Below are 13494 nucleotides of genomic sequence, written 5' to 3' on the forward strand. Positions count from 1 at the left end.
CGAGAAAAAGACGCGTTGAACGAAGAGAAGAGATTCTGGTTGAAAATCCGCGGTTCGGTGGTATCCGCGGTTCGGTGGTTGATTACGTTAGTTAGCTAGACAGTTAACTATGTAAATTAACTATTCATATTCATATTACGGTGCTGAGATCGATCTGTAGCAACACAACGGAATAAAGGAAAGATTTATCCTCTATCGAACAATACTCAGATGTATCGCCGAGAAACCAAACACCCCAACCCAAAAGGCAAGGGTTCTAAATGCCTTCCCCAGTGGACGCCTTGACCCAAACTACCCATGCAGACGCTGAACTTGCAACTCAAGAAACACAGTATATAGAAAAGAAACACAAAGCATAAAACTCCAGTCAATGCTGTCGAAGTAATAGATATGTCAATCAACTCAATGCAACAGATGGCCTCACGCCACGTCACGCCGCAGCCCAGGAGGCCATCGCCACGTCAGTCGACGACACGCTTTCCCGTACGTAGAGAATCGGCGCCCAAACCTTCCAGTGCAAGACGCCCATATGTGCGAGTCGCATGGAGATCCTCTCGATGTCATGGTGTTGTTGTTGTAACCCGGACGGCTGTGGGTGGTGGCGTTGCGATTCGCAGATGGCGAGTGGTGACATATTTAGATATTTTTTGGCGCATGTAAACGTCTCCGACAGCAGCTTCTCTCGTAGTGAGTTCTGGAAAAACTGGAACAAGCCTGACTCGTTCGACAAGTGCCACTCCAGTGCAGCTTCAATGGGGGCGATGACGGTGTCCGAGACCATCGAATCACCGCAACACGCCGCACAGGCGAAGCGTGCAATCTCTAGGGCAATGCATCGTACGTTCTTCAGCCACCGAGACGAGCCCCGTGGACAGTCATCGTTCGATTCCATTAGCGATCCTATCCGTGAGCGAAAGGTGGCGTATGTCTGAGCGGGCGCTGAAAGATATCGTTTCTGTGTGTGGATGTACGACTCGAAGATAAACCAACAGATGTCAAGGTTGATGAGATTCTGTAGACAAGCGCGGAGCTGCCATAAGCGGTCGGAATCGAAGACAAACGTCTCGGGGAATGAGTCAGGGCTCTGGAACTGCAGCAGAAAATCAGATATCCCACGGAACATGAGAGTTATCGGCCAGAAGCTGTCAGTCTGTACTGGTTTCTCCATCGCCTGCAGTTCGCGTTCGCGAAGATCGATATACCAACGGCGCGCCGACTCAACACGGAAGTTGTCCCGGTGCATTTTACCGCGAAAATATTCCTGGAGGAAAGGGACGGTATCTTCGATAAGGAGAACCCGAAATGCACGGATTTGGTGGTTTGCAACATCCTAGACGTCCACGTTAATCACCCATCTATATCCACCCGCCAGGGGACTCACCAATTTCATCGCCTCCAAGATGGCGAACAGAGTCTGCAGCCCCTGCACAATCTCAAACGAGTCCTGCAATTGTGACCCAGTACTGATCTGCGTGACCATTCGATCTGCCCACTCATCTCGCATTGGAGCACAATGCGTTTTCAGCAGCGCCGCCAGCCACTTGGCCACTCCGACCATATCCAACACTCCCTTCTGGATTTGCTGCATCAATAGAGCCACCTCAAGGTTCTGCATGATACTGGGATGATCACGCTCCGGGACGAGCGTTTTCAAAACGTCCTGCAGCGTTTCAAACATGGCAGGCAGTCGGGGCTCAAACGTTTGTCGTGGGTCTCTTGCGGTGCCCTCGTTCGCATTCCCTGCCTGGTGAGCCGCACAGAAGGCATATATCGTGATTTCGACAGCCATGGCCTCCCAATAGTCGGTGGCTTCCTTCCGCTTCCGTCGGCCCTTTTCCCCATCCAGATCGGGCTTGAAGTGGAGGTCTCGGTCGAAGTTGGCATCCATGCGGAGGTTGATGTTGCTCATGATGCAAGGCAGATCCAGCTCACTGAGTGTGCTCTTCGTCACCGGAGGGTATCGCTTCGCGGAAAGCAAGAGCTTTTGTTCCTTCTGGCCCAGTCCCAACGCCACGGGTATGTCCATTGCCTTGGATGGTGACGGCGAGTCTGGGGAAGTAATTGGCAACGACGAGAGCTGGCTCCGACTAGCACCGTCATCGTAGGCGAATTTGGCCGATTGACGTCGCCGGTGCAAGGATGTGGATGCTTTGGAATCGGTTGCATCTCGATTATTCAGAGAGTCGTTTTTCGGCGAATCTTTCGAATGGCCTTTCCCTCCATACGCATCCAAAGGACACTCGCTGCCATCTTCTTGCTTCGCAGGAGTGTCCCGCCGCGCCTCTTTTGTTTTCTGGAGGTCCATCTCCATCCGCTCCCACTGTCCAGAAAAAAATTTTTTTATGTTTTTATCTTTTTTTATTCTGTGAAGGTGACCACGAGTGTTCTCAACGTGGGTAACTGTAGGGCCTTCGGATGCGCTAGAACATGAAGTCCACGGGCATGTCTGACTGACGCAAGGAACAGCTAAGTCATACAGTAGTCGACCGGGGGATTAAGTGATCGGGATCCCTTTACACAACCCTTTTTGTTAGTTCCTTGCTGGATTTCGAGGGGTAACCAGTGAGGAGGAAATGATAGTACTCACCGATCGCAATGCAGATCACTCACGGCACAATCCGTATGCTTGAGCGTTGACGCTTTTTTAAGTGCACGGCAAAGAGACCTGCCTGCAGCACTATCACGGCTCTCCCTTTGTTTTTGTCTTTCTCCGGATTTCCTGCAGTTTCTTCCCGCGAGAGGAAGGAAAATGCACGGAAAATCGAGCAGATCAGGTAAAGCCAGGCACCTAGGAGCCAAGGGAGAGATAACCCAGTGCCTATCTATGCGATAGCAGTCTTAAGAAATGAATAGCAAACAAACGGCCGCAGCCTGGGCACGATTGACAAAGGAACCAAGTGGACAGCGTTTTTCGATGCTGGGGGTCTCAATGGCTTCTAGACGGCAAAGAGGATAAAAGACGGGGACCATGCACGGAATCAAAATTTAAAGAGATCTGGAATCATTACAGCACCGTGGGAGACTGATAAACGGTGCGGGCCAAGGTAGGGAGAAAGGGAGAGAGGATGGGTTCAGCATGAAAACCGCAAACCTCACAAATCCAAGGCGCCACTTCCCTATTGCAGGGGAAAGTCAAAGTGAGGCTGATGGCCTCTTGACGATTGCAGCTACGGGGTCTAATTGGCAATGGGGAAGAAGGCCGGACAAGGCAAGTCATGAACGTTAGTATCTCTCTAGGGGTGCAGCTGTATATAGTGGATGACGTGGGGCGGATGAACCCATTCTAGGACAAGTAGAGCACCCACTCACAGTCTTTAAGACGTCTTCGGAGGGGTTTTAGAGGAGTTGCATAGCGATGCGCGAGGAGACAAACTCAAACCCCCTGGGCTCCAGAGGGTGGGTTCTCGGTAGCCTCAACGCATTCCTCACTATGACAGGGCACGGTATTGGGAGCGATCTGGGGAGTGAGCACACTGCTGCTACCCGTAATGTGCGATCCTGGAGACAGGGAGATATCGTAGGGAGAGATGCCCCTAACCAGGCGCCACGGGGGTCACCGACTGCACTTGCAGCCAAGGGGAAAGGCTGAGGAAATTTTAGACAAAGAGAAGAAGTGAAGGGGAGAAAACAAAAATTATGATAAAACAAAAAATAGATAAAATAAAATGAGAAGGAAAATAAAAGGAAAAGGGAATAAGATCACCGAAAAAGAGGAGAATCTTCCATGGATGGTTCAATTGTATGAATCGATAGATAGTTAATGCAGCCTACCGCAAGCGGTGTTCGGGTTTCTAGAGCGACTCTCCCACTTTCTGAGGGCAGCAGGTATTTTGCTTTTTCCTGATTCGAAACCAAAAGAAACATGACTTGAAGCTAGGGGGAGGATGAGGGCAGCAGATGAACATTCCAATAGTCCCGATCCGTCGATGGAACAAGTGGATCGATTTTAAACGTTCTTGCATCCATGCCTCGACCCTCGTTTTCCCTGCCTTCAGAGAGATTTACTACTGAAGCAGAGATCAGATTCGGTACGGTGGTGTCGTTGGTCTTGGGCCACGGGTTCTTGCACCAGCATAACGAGGTGACTATCATGCGGCCAAGCTTGACTGTGGGCGGTATTGGTGCGTTGGGAACAGGGAACAAGGTTTCTTTTTCTTTTTTCCTTTTTCCCTCTTGTTTTAATCGGGCGATGGTGGATGGACTGCTGGGACCCTCTCAGCGGTCGGTGACCGAGGGTTTGTTTTTTTTGGCAACTTCCATGCCATCGTCCACGGAGGGAAGATGCAGGGGGAGAAAAACCCCACACCGTCGTAGACGTCGTATCTACTCTGTCGTATTCGGGACTTTGGAGGCAATAGTCTCAGTCTCTGTCCCGTTTTGTCCACTGGCATACATAAGTCGAGTCCACTCTCGCATTATGGTCGGCAACTCGTGCTACAAGCCTTTCCACCACAGCACTGGCGAATAGCGATGGTGGTACCCCAGTAGGAAGACGCTTGACTTCCTTTTTTTAATTTTTCCCCTCTCCTTCTTTTGACCCCCTTCTTTCCGTGCCTCTTCGCCTTGGAAGATGAGACTTGCTTGACCCACACATGAAAGATGATCCTCCAGTTAGTGTGGGTCAAGCATGGTCTGGGTCAATAGTACGGACAGATGGCAACCAGATTGGGCTCTAACGTGCAGGCTAGGACGTTTAAGAATGGGGTGACTGACTAATAGACCGCAACCGATGGTTGATCGACCTGAGATTATCGGTTACTTAAACTCGGGATCTCCCACTCTCCCTCCTCAAGATGAACAGGGGGGTGGCATGTTCGCTGACATAACTGCAGTTGAAAGCATCCAACTACTCCGTACGGTGAACAGAAGCGGATCATTGAGTGGCTGGACCGAATTTTAAGACCGCTTCTAAGGCGCGACCCGTGTGTAGAAGTGAGGCGTCTAGTTCCGCGTGGTCGCCTCGTTTCGGGGCTGCTGGAACGGAGTCAATTCGACCGTTCATGGCATAGTCAGCGCGTGTTATAAAAGAGCGGTGTTTATTCGGGCTTCCACTAGGCAAACTTTTTTTCCAGTCCGCCATCCCGATCCATGTGTCCATATATTTGCCGGTGGATCTGACGGTGAAGCCCTGTGGAGGAGAACATCGTGATAGCCCCGGAGTGGAGCATGAAGTAATTTGCTTATGGAACAGAGTTGATGTATTATGAAAGATAGAAGATGAGGCTGTTTTCAACATTAAGTAGGTTTTGCCTCTCCGGGACTAGTACAGTTTTCCGTTTTAGGATAGAGACCCGTGATCTGGCCCTAGCCCTAAGCCCTATCTCAACCTCCTTTCAAGAGGACAGTGCTTCAATACTCACTTCATGGGTATGAAGAAGGGGTCTGTCGTTCTAGGGAGCCTAGAGGGCTTCCTGTGTGTTCATCTACGGTAGCCTTGGTGCGAAATGCAGGGGTAAATTCCCCGATCCAGCGTCGGTGTTATCCGTGCATCCCACGAGGCAAGGGGTAGCCGGTCTAGTGACAGCAGTTCTCACCTCTCCTCCAGGACTCTACGATATACAGTACTTCGAGATGTCTGAGGGCCATCTATGGAGAGCTAACCTTTCTCCATACTTGATGCTGTCAACGACACCATTCAATTCCGACCTCGCGTCCTTCAATAAGCCGCCGCTTATTCATATCAACATGCGGAACTACGTATATCAATAACCTTTCTTTATTCAACATGGCTCGGGCCAAACACCGCACAGGCGAATTTGTTCGAGACCATGTTGGGGAATTCGTATATGAGGTTTTCTAATGAGGAAAATCTCATGCGATCGGTCTCTCCTATAATGTCGACATACCATCTTTCAGAGTCCTAGTCGTAGCCGCAGGTTCTTGGATAGCCGCCGTCACCATGAATCTCGCCGGGATATACACTTTCTTCCACACATTGTGGACAATCCCAGCAATTTTTTTCCACAGCCCAGTCCGCGCACTCCCGAACGCATCTCAATTCGAGGTCCATTCATTGCCAGATAGTGCCTCGCTGCCACCCAGCTGGGCTGGCCGACTTATCGTCCCGGGGACGGAAGAGGGAAACGCCATGTTTTTCTGGCTCTTCCGGGCTGAAGACAAAACCTACGATGAAAACCTGATCAGTTAGGTTTCCCTCCTTCACAATACTTTTCTCCCACGCAAGATACAGTGGCTGACTAGGCGCAGTCTGGTTTAACGGTGGTCCTGGCTGCTCATCCCTCATCGGGCTGACCACAGGCAACGGCCCTGTGTCCTTTTCAGGCAACTCGACTCGTCTCGTCCAGAATCCCCACTCGTGGACCAAACTGGGTCATGTTTTATACGTCGATCAGCCCGTGGGAACAGGTTATTCACCGGCGAGTGTCCCATACCCGGTCAAGAACAACGACCGAGTAGCGTCGGATTTCTCCAAATGGCTGCGGTCCCTCTTTCTCACCTTCCCTCACCTGCAGAAGAAACGGGTGCACCTCATCGGCGAGTCCTACGCAGGTATCTACATCCCCTACATTGCTGCCGCGATCATCGACAGCAACCACAAGGACACATCCCTCGACATCAACCTCCAGTCCATTGCCCTGGGAGACGGCACGGTAGGAAACCCCGCCGCCATGTCCGCCGTGACCATCGGAGCCTACCTTGAGTCGCAGCGCTGGCTGCTCAACATTCCGGACGACATCCTCTCCGTCTTCGCAGACGCAGACGAGACTTGCGGTTTCACGCACGTGCTGGAACAGGCGAACCACTACCCACCGCAGCAGGACGCCATCCAGGTCCCGGGGGACCCCGAACACCTGAACTACAAGCGTCGCAGCTTCCAACCGCGCCGGCTAGGTGCGGCCATAAACGGGACATGCAGCATTCAATCGACAACCGCCGACGCTGTTGCGGACTCCATCTTAAATTCCTCCTGCTACGGGCCTTGTGCGACCTTCTCCACCGCCACCGACTACGTGAGGGCCATCGCTGCCGCAAGCCCGCACCGCAAGTGCTTCGATGTGTACGATATCCACAACGACTGTGACACCGTTGACCCGCTTCCCCTGCTGGCTTCGTACTTCAGCCGTCCCGAAGTGCAACTCGCGCTGAACCTCCCTGCACCGTCCCCATCCCCGCCATCCACCCGCGCCCTTAACGCCCGCAAGGATAGCGAAGACGAAGACGACGACGATGACGAGACCTACAGTCCCTGCAATAACAACAACATCCTCGCCACGCTCCTCCAGGCTGCCCCACCCGAGCCGCCCGCCTACACCGTCCTTCCTGCGCTCATCACCACGCATAACATCTCCGTGCACGTGTACTCAGGCGAGTACGACATGCTGCTCAACCACATCGGAACGGAGCTCGTCCTGCAGAACATGACCTGGAACGGGGCACGGGGGTTCACGCAAAAGCCCGGACGGGTGTTCTTCGTGCAGGATGCCGCACCAGATGAGGCCACGCTGGCGGCACATCCCTGTGGCCGCATCGACGGCAGCACCGGCCCCGTGGAGGCCATCGCGGCGTGCGCGTTGGACCCCGCCGTGGCCGGTATCTGGGTGTCAGAGCGTGGGCTGACGTACCATCTGTTCCGCGGCGCCGGACACACGGTGTTTGTCAACAAGCCACGCGAGATGTTCTCATATGTGCGCGATGTGGTACTTGCGCCGGTAGCGTAGCTCATGTCCGGCTTGGGATGTATGTGTGTGTGGTGGATTGTTTTGCCACCCCGGACGATTCGAATGGGCGTGGGTGTATGTGCGACGTGAGGCCCGGAGTTTGGCGTTTGGGGAGGTTCCCGTGTTGCCTGGATGTGAGCGGACGTAAGCTGGCTGGTTAGTGAATGGTTTGGAGCTGTCGCTAGCATGAAATTGGCATTCCAGCTGCTCTGTATCTTATGGTGAAAGTCTCCTGGAAATAATTCTCATTTTGCTAAGTTTTCTTTTCGTCATACGTCATGTAGCAACATAATAAAGGGCAGACACGCTATGCAATGTTCAAGAAGAAATAAAAGGAGCGCTCATCCTATACGCCGTCGTCTTCAAATCGGAGGTACAACAGGGAATTTCACAGAGATCAATCAAAAACAAAAACATGTGGCTAGGTGTACATACATCTAAACAATCAATCGTACTGGGAGGACGCGCAGACACAGTCCGCTCATAATAGCCGTCCTACCCGCTTGATTCAAAACGGTTAAGCTGCTTGCGCCGTGACTATTCGTGTGGTGGATATGCAAAACTCCGATTTCGTGTCGGGCAGATCATTCCAGCCTAATAGAGCACGTTCGGAGGCAAGGGTGGGCAAACCGTCACTGAGGATTTAAAAGAGGACGTATTTATAACGTGACACAAGTGATGTCAGAAAATTCAGGCTTCTTCTGCCACGGAACCGCCAAGGGGGGCTATACGTAACACATCATCGCCGAGCAAAGAATGGTGCCTGGATAGGCATCGACAGCAGCGAATCAGCCCTTTGGAAGACGTCGCCTTCAAAAAACTTGTCGCTATATGCACTTGCAGGTGTGGACGGCACAGTTGCCTGCGCAGCAGGCCCAAGGGCAGCACTCAAGGGCGTTGCTGGAAGGGTGACGGACTGTGGAGAGAGAGTAGAGCTCATCTGGTGTTGGGAGTGCTGAGTTTGCAGAGGTGGCCCATAGATATTGCCAGGTGCATTGCCGGGCGCCATATCTGCCAGATATGACCATGGAGAAGCCTCGATCAGCCGACCTGCTTCCCTGCTAGCTCTTTGGACCGGGCGAAGGATGACGATAATATCCGATGGGAGAAGGTGCATGCTCCGAATCTCCCTCATATCGGTCACAAGCTCGACAAACGACTGCATGAACGCTTTGCATAATTGCCAGAATTCACGCTGGTTTCGCATCCCACCACCGGGTTCCTTGATCTTCATATTTGAGAGACGTAGACTGAGCGCTTCGGACACTTCTATGCACACACGACAACGACGAATGAGATTGGTCCAAAGTAGCCGAATTCCTTCTGCTTCGCCTGCTTGCTCGGCTATTTCAAGAGACCGCGCGAACTGGCGGCGGGCGAGGGGCACCGCCTGAAGAGCGGCTGTATATGCAGCTGTAAGCTGATGAAAAATTCTTTCGAAAATGCGCTCCTCTTCTATTTCGTCTAGGCCAGTCAAAGGGTTTATTCGTGGCACCACGGTCGTAGGCATTGGGGGGAAAGCTTCGCCCGAACGGGGCGTAGCGAGTGACGAAGGTACGGAAGTATTGATGCGGTTCGAGCGGCTGCTTGAGCGACTGCGCGAGTCGAGACTAAATGGGGTGGGCATGAAACTTGGAGAGCCAATGGCAGACTGATAGTTTGCTGCTGCCGGTAAAGGTTCAGTGGTAGAAATGCGAGGATGCTGGATCGTCGTGTCACTCCGGAAACGACGTGCCGAGAACGACGGTTCTCTCCCTCGCGTAGGAGTTAATGTTGACCCTGTCATCCCATCAGAAATAATGGAATCTTTGTTAATGTCTGGAACAGGCTGTTTTGTAGAAGAGCCGGGCCGGCGCGTATGTATAGGAACTCCCAGGCTCTCACACGCGTTGCGTAACTCTGCCACACTTCCGTACATCATCAGCATCAAGGACCGCACGTAGCGAGGGTCTCCATTGGCGACAATCTTGTCTAAACTATGCCGAAGCTGCGTGCCGACATGGGTGTAAGCCATTAAACAAGTCTCGCACTCTCGTTTGACTGATTCGCCGGATAATCGTTTCGAATCTGCTTCGAGCGATTGGGATTTCTCAGATGCTTCGAGGGCATCGTTAAGACGCTCAACGTGTGTGGAAGCGTTGTAAAAAACCAACTCGAGACTGTTCCGGCGTGCATCGTCACGCTTGATCACGTTTATCAGGGCAGAAACGTGGGACTGTACTTGAAATAAGGCAAAGAGAATACCCTTTGCGCTCTCAATGATGGGCTCCGGGGCTTCTCGTTCGCCCTTATGTTCTGGGAGGCTGGACATCCGATTGACGAACCCGTCTTTTAAGCGCCTGCGCTCTCTTGGGCTACTCGGACTGGGCGAATTGCTCCCACCTGCAGTGCCAGACGGTCTGGTGCGAAGGAGAGACCCGTGACTCAGACCACGTAGGTGGCTGTTCCGATATGGTCGTACTTCATCCAATGTCCCCAAATCAGTATTTTTCCGAATGACTCCCATCCGCTTACTCCGCGCGGCTAGTGAGGCCTGAATAATACCTTCACTGTTGCTTCGATTGCGTTCATTCACTCCATGAACAGTGCTCATTCCGGGACGTTGGAGGATGCCACTTTGGAAGCCCAATCCTTGCCCTGAAGCAATGCGGTAATGGGATTTCATCGGGATGGGCGGAGGCCGCGACAGTGAAGGGGACTTGGGGTCAGAAGCGCTATCACCCGTGCTCGGGATCACAGGAAAGCGGCTACTGACTCCACGCTTGACAGGTTTAGGAGTATCAAGCACGATCTCACTGATATCGTGTCAGCATAAGTAAAGTAAAATTTAACCAGGGGTCCTTACCTGACGTCAACACCCTTGTCAAGATCAGGTGTAACCGCAGGCTGTTTATTTTTGAGAAACCTTTTCAGTTCCGCAGTGAGTGCAACTTCCTTCTCGTTATCAGTCATCGTGGAGAGCTCGTTTTCACTAGTCTCCAGGAGCCGACGTAGAGGATACCGCAAGGGATTTCCGGCGACCTTCAAAATCTGTAGCTTATTCATATCCGAAATGCTCAATGGAAGATCGTCCAATCGATTTTGCATCACAGACAAGACACGTAAAGAAGAGAGCTTCTTGATTTCCTCGGGAAGATGACTGATCTTGTTACGGCTGAGATCCAAGATCTCAAGAAAGGGAAGTTTGTACACCTAAAAACCGTGAGTCCACGAAATACTAAATGGAAATTCATTCCAAGACCTACTCCTTTGGGGAACTCTCGAAAATTATTCGCTCTGATGTTGAGATACCGAAGGTGAGAACATTCTGCAAACCGATATGGGATATGAAATAGCTGGTTGTTGGATAGCGAGAGCCTATTGGGAGTCAGCGAGCTCAATTCTGTAAATGATGAAAAGCCATGCAACGCTATCTCTCATGACTGGTTTTCCGTACCGTTCGACTTCATCTTTGATAGCATCCACCACCGCTTCCGGAATGCGCACGATATTAGAGTGGCCCAGATCGATTGTTAACTTTGGTTTCACGACATCGCTAACGGCCTCGCTTCCCGCCAGCGAGCGTTTCGTTTCCTGGATACCATTTTCGACGGCGCGGCGGGCAAGCTCAATGGTCTCTTCGGGGGAGAGGAGTCGAGGTCCTCGAGGTCCCGTGTTTTGTTTACCACTAGTTCCACCTTCTCCAGTCGATCCGTTGACAAGCGTTACCTCATCTTCGCTCTTGAAAGAATCGTCGTTGATGGTGGAGGAAGACGACGAGGGTATCGAGACATTGTGCTCCGAACTGCTCCGGCTTCCATCATCCTCGTCAACTTCATCACGATACGAACGGGGCATTCTAATCGTATCCTCCGAGGGTGTCATGGTTGAAAGCATTTTCAAAAATAAAAAAGCCGAATCTCGAATTCACGGGGATTCGTGGGCGATGGTTGATCGGGGTTCGTTTGCCGGCCCGGGCTGCGCGTTGTTCGGACGATCAATCAGACGAAAAGATTAATCTCGATATTTGCAAGACAAAAATAAAGCATGATCAAAGCGGGCAGCGATGGCTGAGGGATAGTTTTCTTGACAGAATGTAAAATGATCCGGTAAAACAGAACTGATGAGGCGCGAGATCAGTCCGGGTGTTCCGTTCGTCGGGTTCTCAATCCGATCAGGGGGGCCCGATGGAGACGATCGACGTAGGGTCAATGCAACTGAGGAATCAAGTCGATAAGTAGCTTCGGAAGACACTCGAAAATAGTTGTCTAGTGTGACTGGAACGTGGAGTTCATGGGTTGATGCCGGCGGCGGTTACAATGGGTCGCTTCACGAGACGCGGAGAAAAAGAACCGCTGTCAGGCAGGTAGCCACCGTGAAGGGACTGAATCGAACCACAGTCGAGGATTGTCTTGAACCTGTAACACAGGATACCACCGACAGATGTTGAACCGGAAATGTCGACAAGACCGGGGAGGGCGCGCAGAGACGATGACGGGGGAAGTTCTGAGATGGACGGAGGCGCGATAAAACGCAAGAGGCCCAAAAGGCGATAAGTCGCCCCTCCTGATTGGCCCGACCGGCGCCGACCACAACAACCGCGGGAACGCTCTCTATGGGGACTTCACGGCGCTCATCGTACGTCAAGGCTGCTTCGTATATAGCATTTTCATCACTAGGTATATAATCGAAATACTAGCCACTGGTACAGAGTAGGCAGGTAGAAGAAGAAATAAGAAAAGATACAGGAAACTGTTCAATAGTATACATGACCATGAAAACCCTCCCTCGCACAGGCTCCATCAGATATTACACGCCATCAGAAAATAAAACCCCTCTGACTCATGCCTGCTGGGGGACCTTCTCCGCTTCTTCTTCCGCAGGCGCCTCCTCGCTACTAGGGAGAGCAGATCCGGTGAATGATGCGGCTCGCTGCTCCTGGATCTGGGCCTCCATCTTGGCCCATTGCTTCCAACGCTCGTACTCCTGGTTTTCAAGCTCCATGCCAATCTCCAGCCGGGTAGGTCCGAAAGTAGCTCCGGTAGCTTCGGCTTCTTCGGCAGCCACTCGTCGTTCAATATCTTCCTGTAGGCGGAGGCGGTAGAATTCGCGGCGAGCGATATCGTAGGCAGTACTCTTCGTCATATCGGGGACGTTATTCAAGAGCCAGAGCTGACGTTGGACGACGCTAGAGCAACATAAGCCACATTAGCATTCCACCGGAGAGAACTGCGCAAGACGGGCCCTTCATAAGCATACCTTTCACCATCCAGACGCTTTCCTGGTTGCTGGAGCCGGCTCCAGTCATAGTGCTCGTAATCCTTGCCACTAGTCTCAACCAGCACTCGAGGTCTCGCAAGCTCCCAGGGGTGATCGCGGAAAAACTCCTTTCGCAATTGATCCTCCTCAAACTTGATCTGCAATGGCTGGAACATGCGACTGGCTTTCTTCGGCTTGATCCGTTTCTCTTCCGTTTCAAAGACGACCTGCGGCTTCGAAGCTCCGGGAAGCGTCTTCACGCGCTGACGAACTAGCTGGTGTTGTTGCGGCTGATTCCGGACGAGGACCTGAGACGGTGGGATATCACCGATGACATCGACCCACTGCGGGAGGCGCTTGATTTTGCCGGCGGCCTTCTGCTGCAGGGCCGTCTGACGAACCCGAAGGGCTGTGAGGTTGTATTTGCCCATGATTGCTGCGAGGGGGGAGGGATGCGAACGAGAGAGAAGGGACGGGTTGAGGTGGTTGTCGCGCGGGTGTGAAAAAGAGGATTGGCAATGCGCGACTCCGATTGGCCCGCACCCCCCGGCTCCGCTTTGACCGAGAGAAGAACATC

The 13494-nt window shown here is 52.3% G+C and overlaps 4 protein-coding genes across 4 annotated transcripts; 1 reads left to right on the plus strand and 3 right to left on the minus strand.

Annotated features, from left to right (window-relative positions):
* Positions 1-264: 264 nt before the first annotated feature.
* On the minus strand, positions 265-2657 carry BDV59DRAFT_122576 (TCP11 family protein). Its single transcript, XM_073686837.1, has 2 exons — positions 1382-2657; positions 265-1330 (listed from the first exon to the last, which is right to left on the minus strand). Exons 1-2 carry the CDS (start codon positions 2309-2311, stop codon positions 431-433), a joined length of 1830 nt encoding a protein of 609 aa, XP_073543755.1. The 5' UTR covers positions 2312-2657; the 3' UTR covers positions 265-430.
* Positions 2658-5899: 3242 nt separating this feature from the next.
* cp9 (putative serine carboxypeptidase) lies at positions 5900-7888 on the plus strand (the record flags this gene model as incomplete). The annotated part of the gene is made up of 2 exons (XM_073695619.1): positions 5900-6143; positions 6202-7888. The coding sequence occupies 2 exons, from the start codon at positions 5900-5902 to the stop codon at positions 7677-7679; spliced, it is 1722 nt and encodes a 573-aa protein (XP_073543756.1). The 3' UTR covers positions 7680-7888.
* Positions 7889-8269: 381 nt separating this feature from the next.
* BDV59DRAFT_122632 (putative cell morphogenesis protein Sog2) lies at positions 8270-11752 on the minus strand. Its single transcript, XM_073686838.1, has 4 exons — positions 11116-11752; positions 10925-11036; positions 10525-10871; positions 8270-10474 (listed from the first exon to the last, which is right to left on the minus strand). The coding sequence occupies exons 1-4, from the start codon at positions 11553-11555 to the stop codon at positions 8419-8421; spliced, it is 2955 nt and encodes a 984-aa protein (XP_073543757.1). The 5' UTR covers positions 11556-11752; the 3' UTR covers positions 8270-8418.
* Positions 11753-12300: 548 nt separating this feature from the next.
* rsm25 (mitochondrial 37S ribosomal protein mS23) lies at positions 12301-13425 on the minus strand. The gene is made up of 2 exons (XM_073686839.1): positions 12918-13425; positions 12301-12846 (listed from the first exon to the last, which is right to left on the minus strand). The coding sequence occupies exons 1-2, from the start codon at positions 13346-13348 to the stop codon at positions 12501-12503; spliced, it is 777 nt and encodes a 258-aa protein (XP_073543758.1). The 5' UTR covers positions 13349-13425; the 3' UTR covers positions 12301-12500.
* Between the last annotated feature and the right edge of the window lie 69 nt (positions 13426-13494).

This window comes from Aspergillus ambiguus (genome assembly GCF_047715705.1).
Source record: "Aspergillus ambiguus strain CBS 117.58 unplaced genomic scaffold BDV59scaffold_47, whole genome shotgun sequence".
Lineage (NCBI taxonomy): Eukaryota > Fungi > Ascomycota > Eurotiomycetes > Eurotiales > Aspergillaceae > Aspergillus > Aspergillus ambiguus.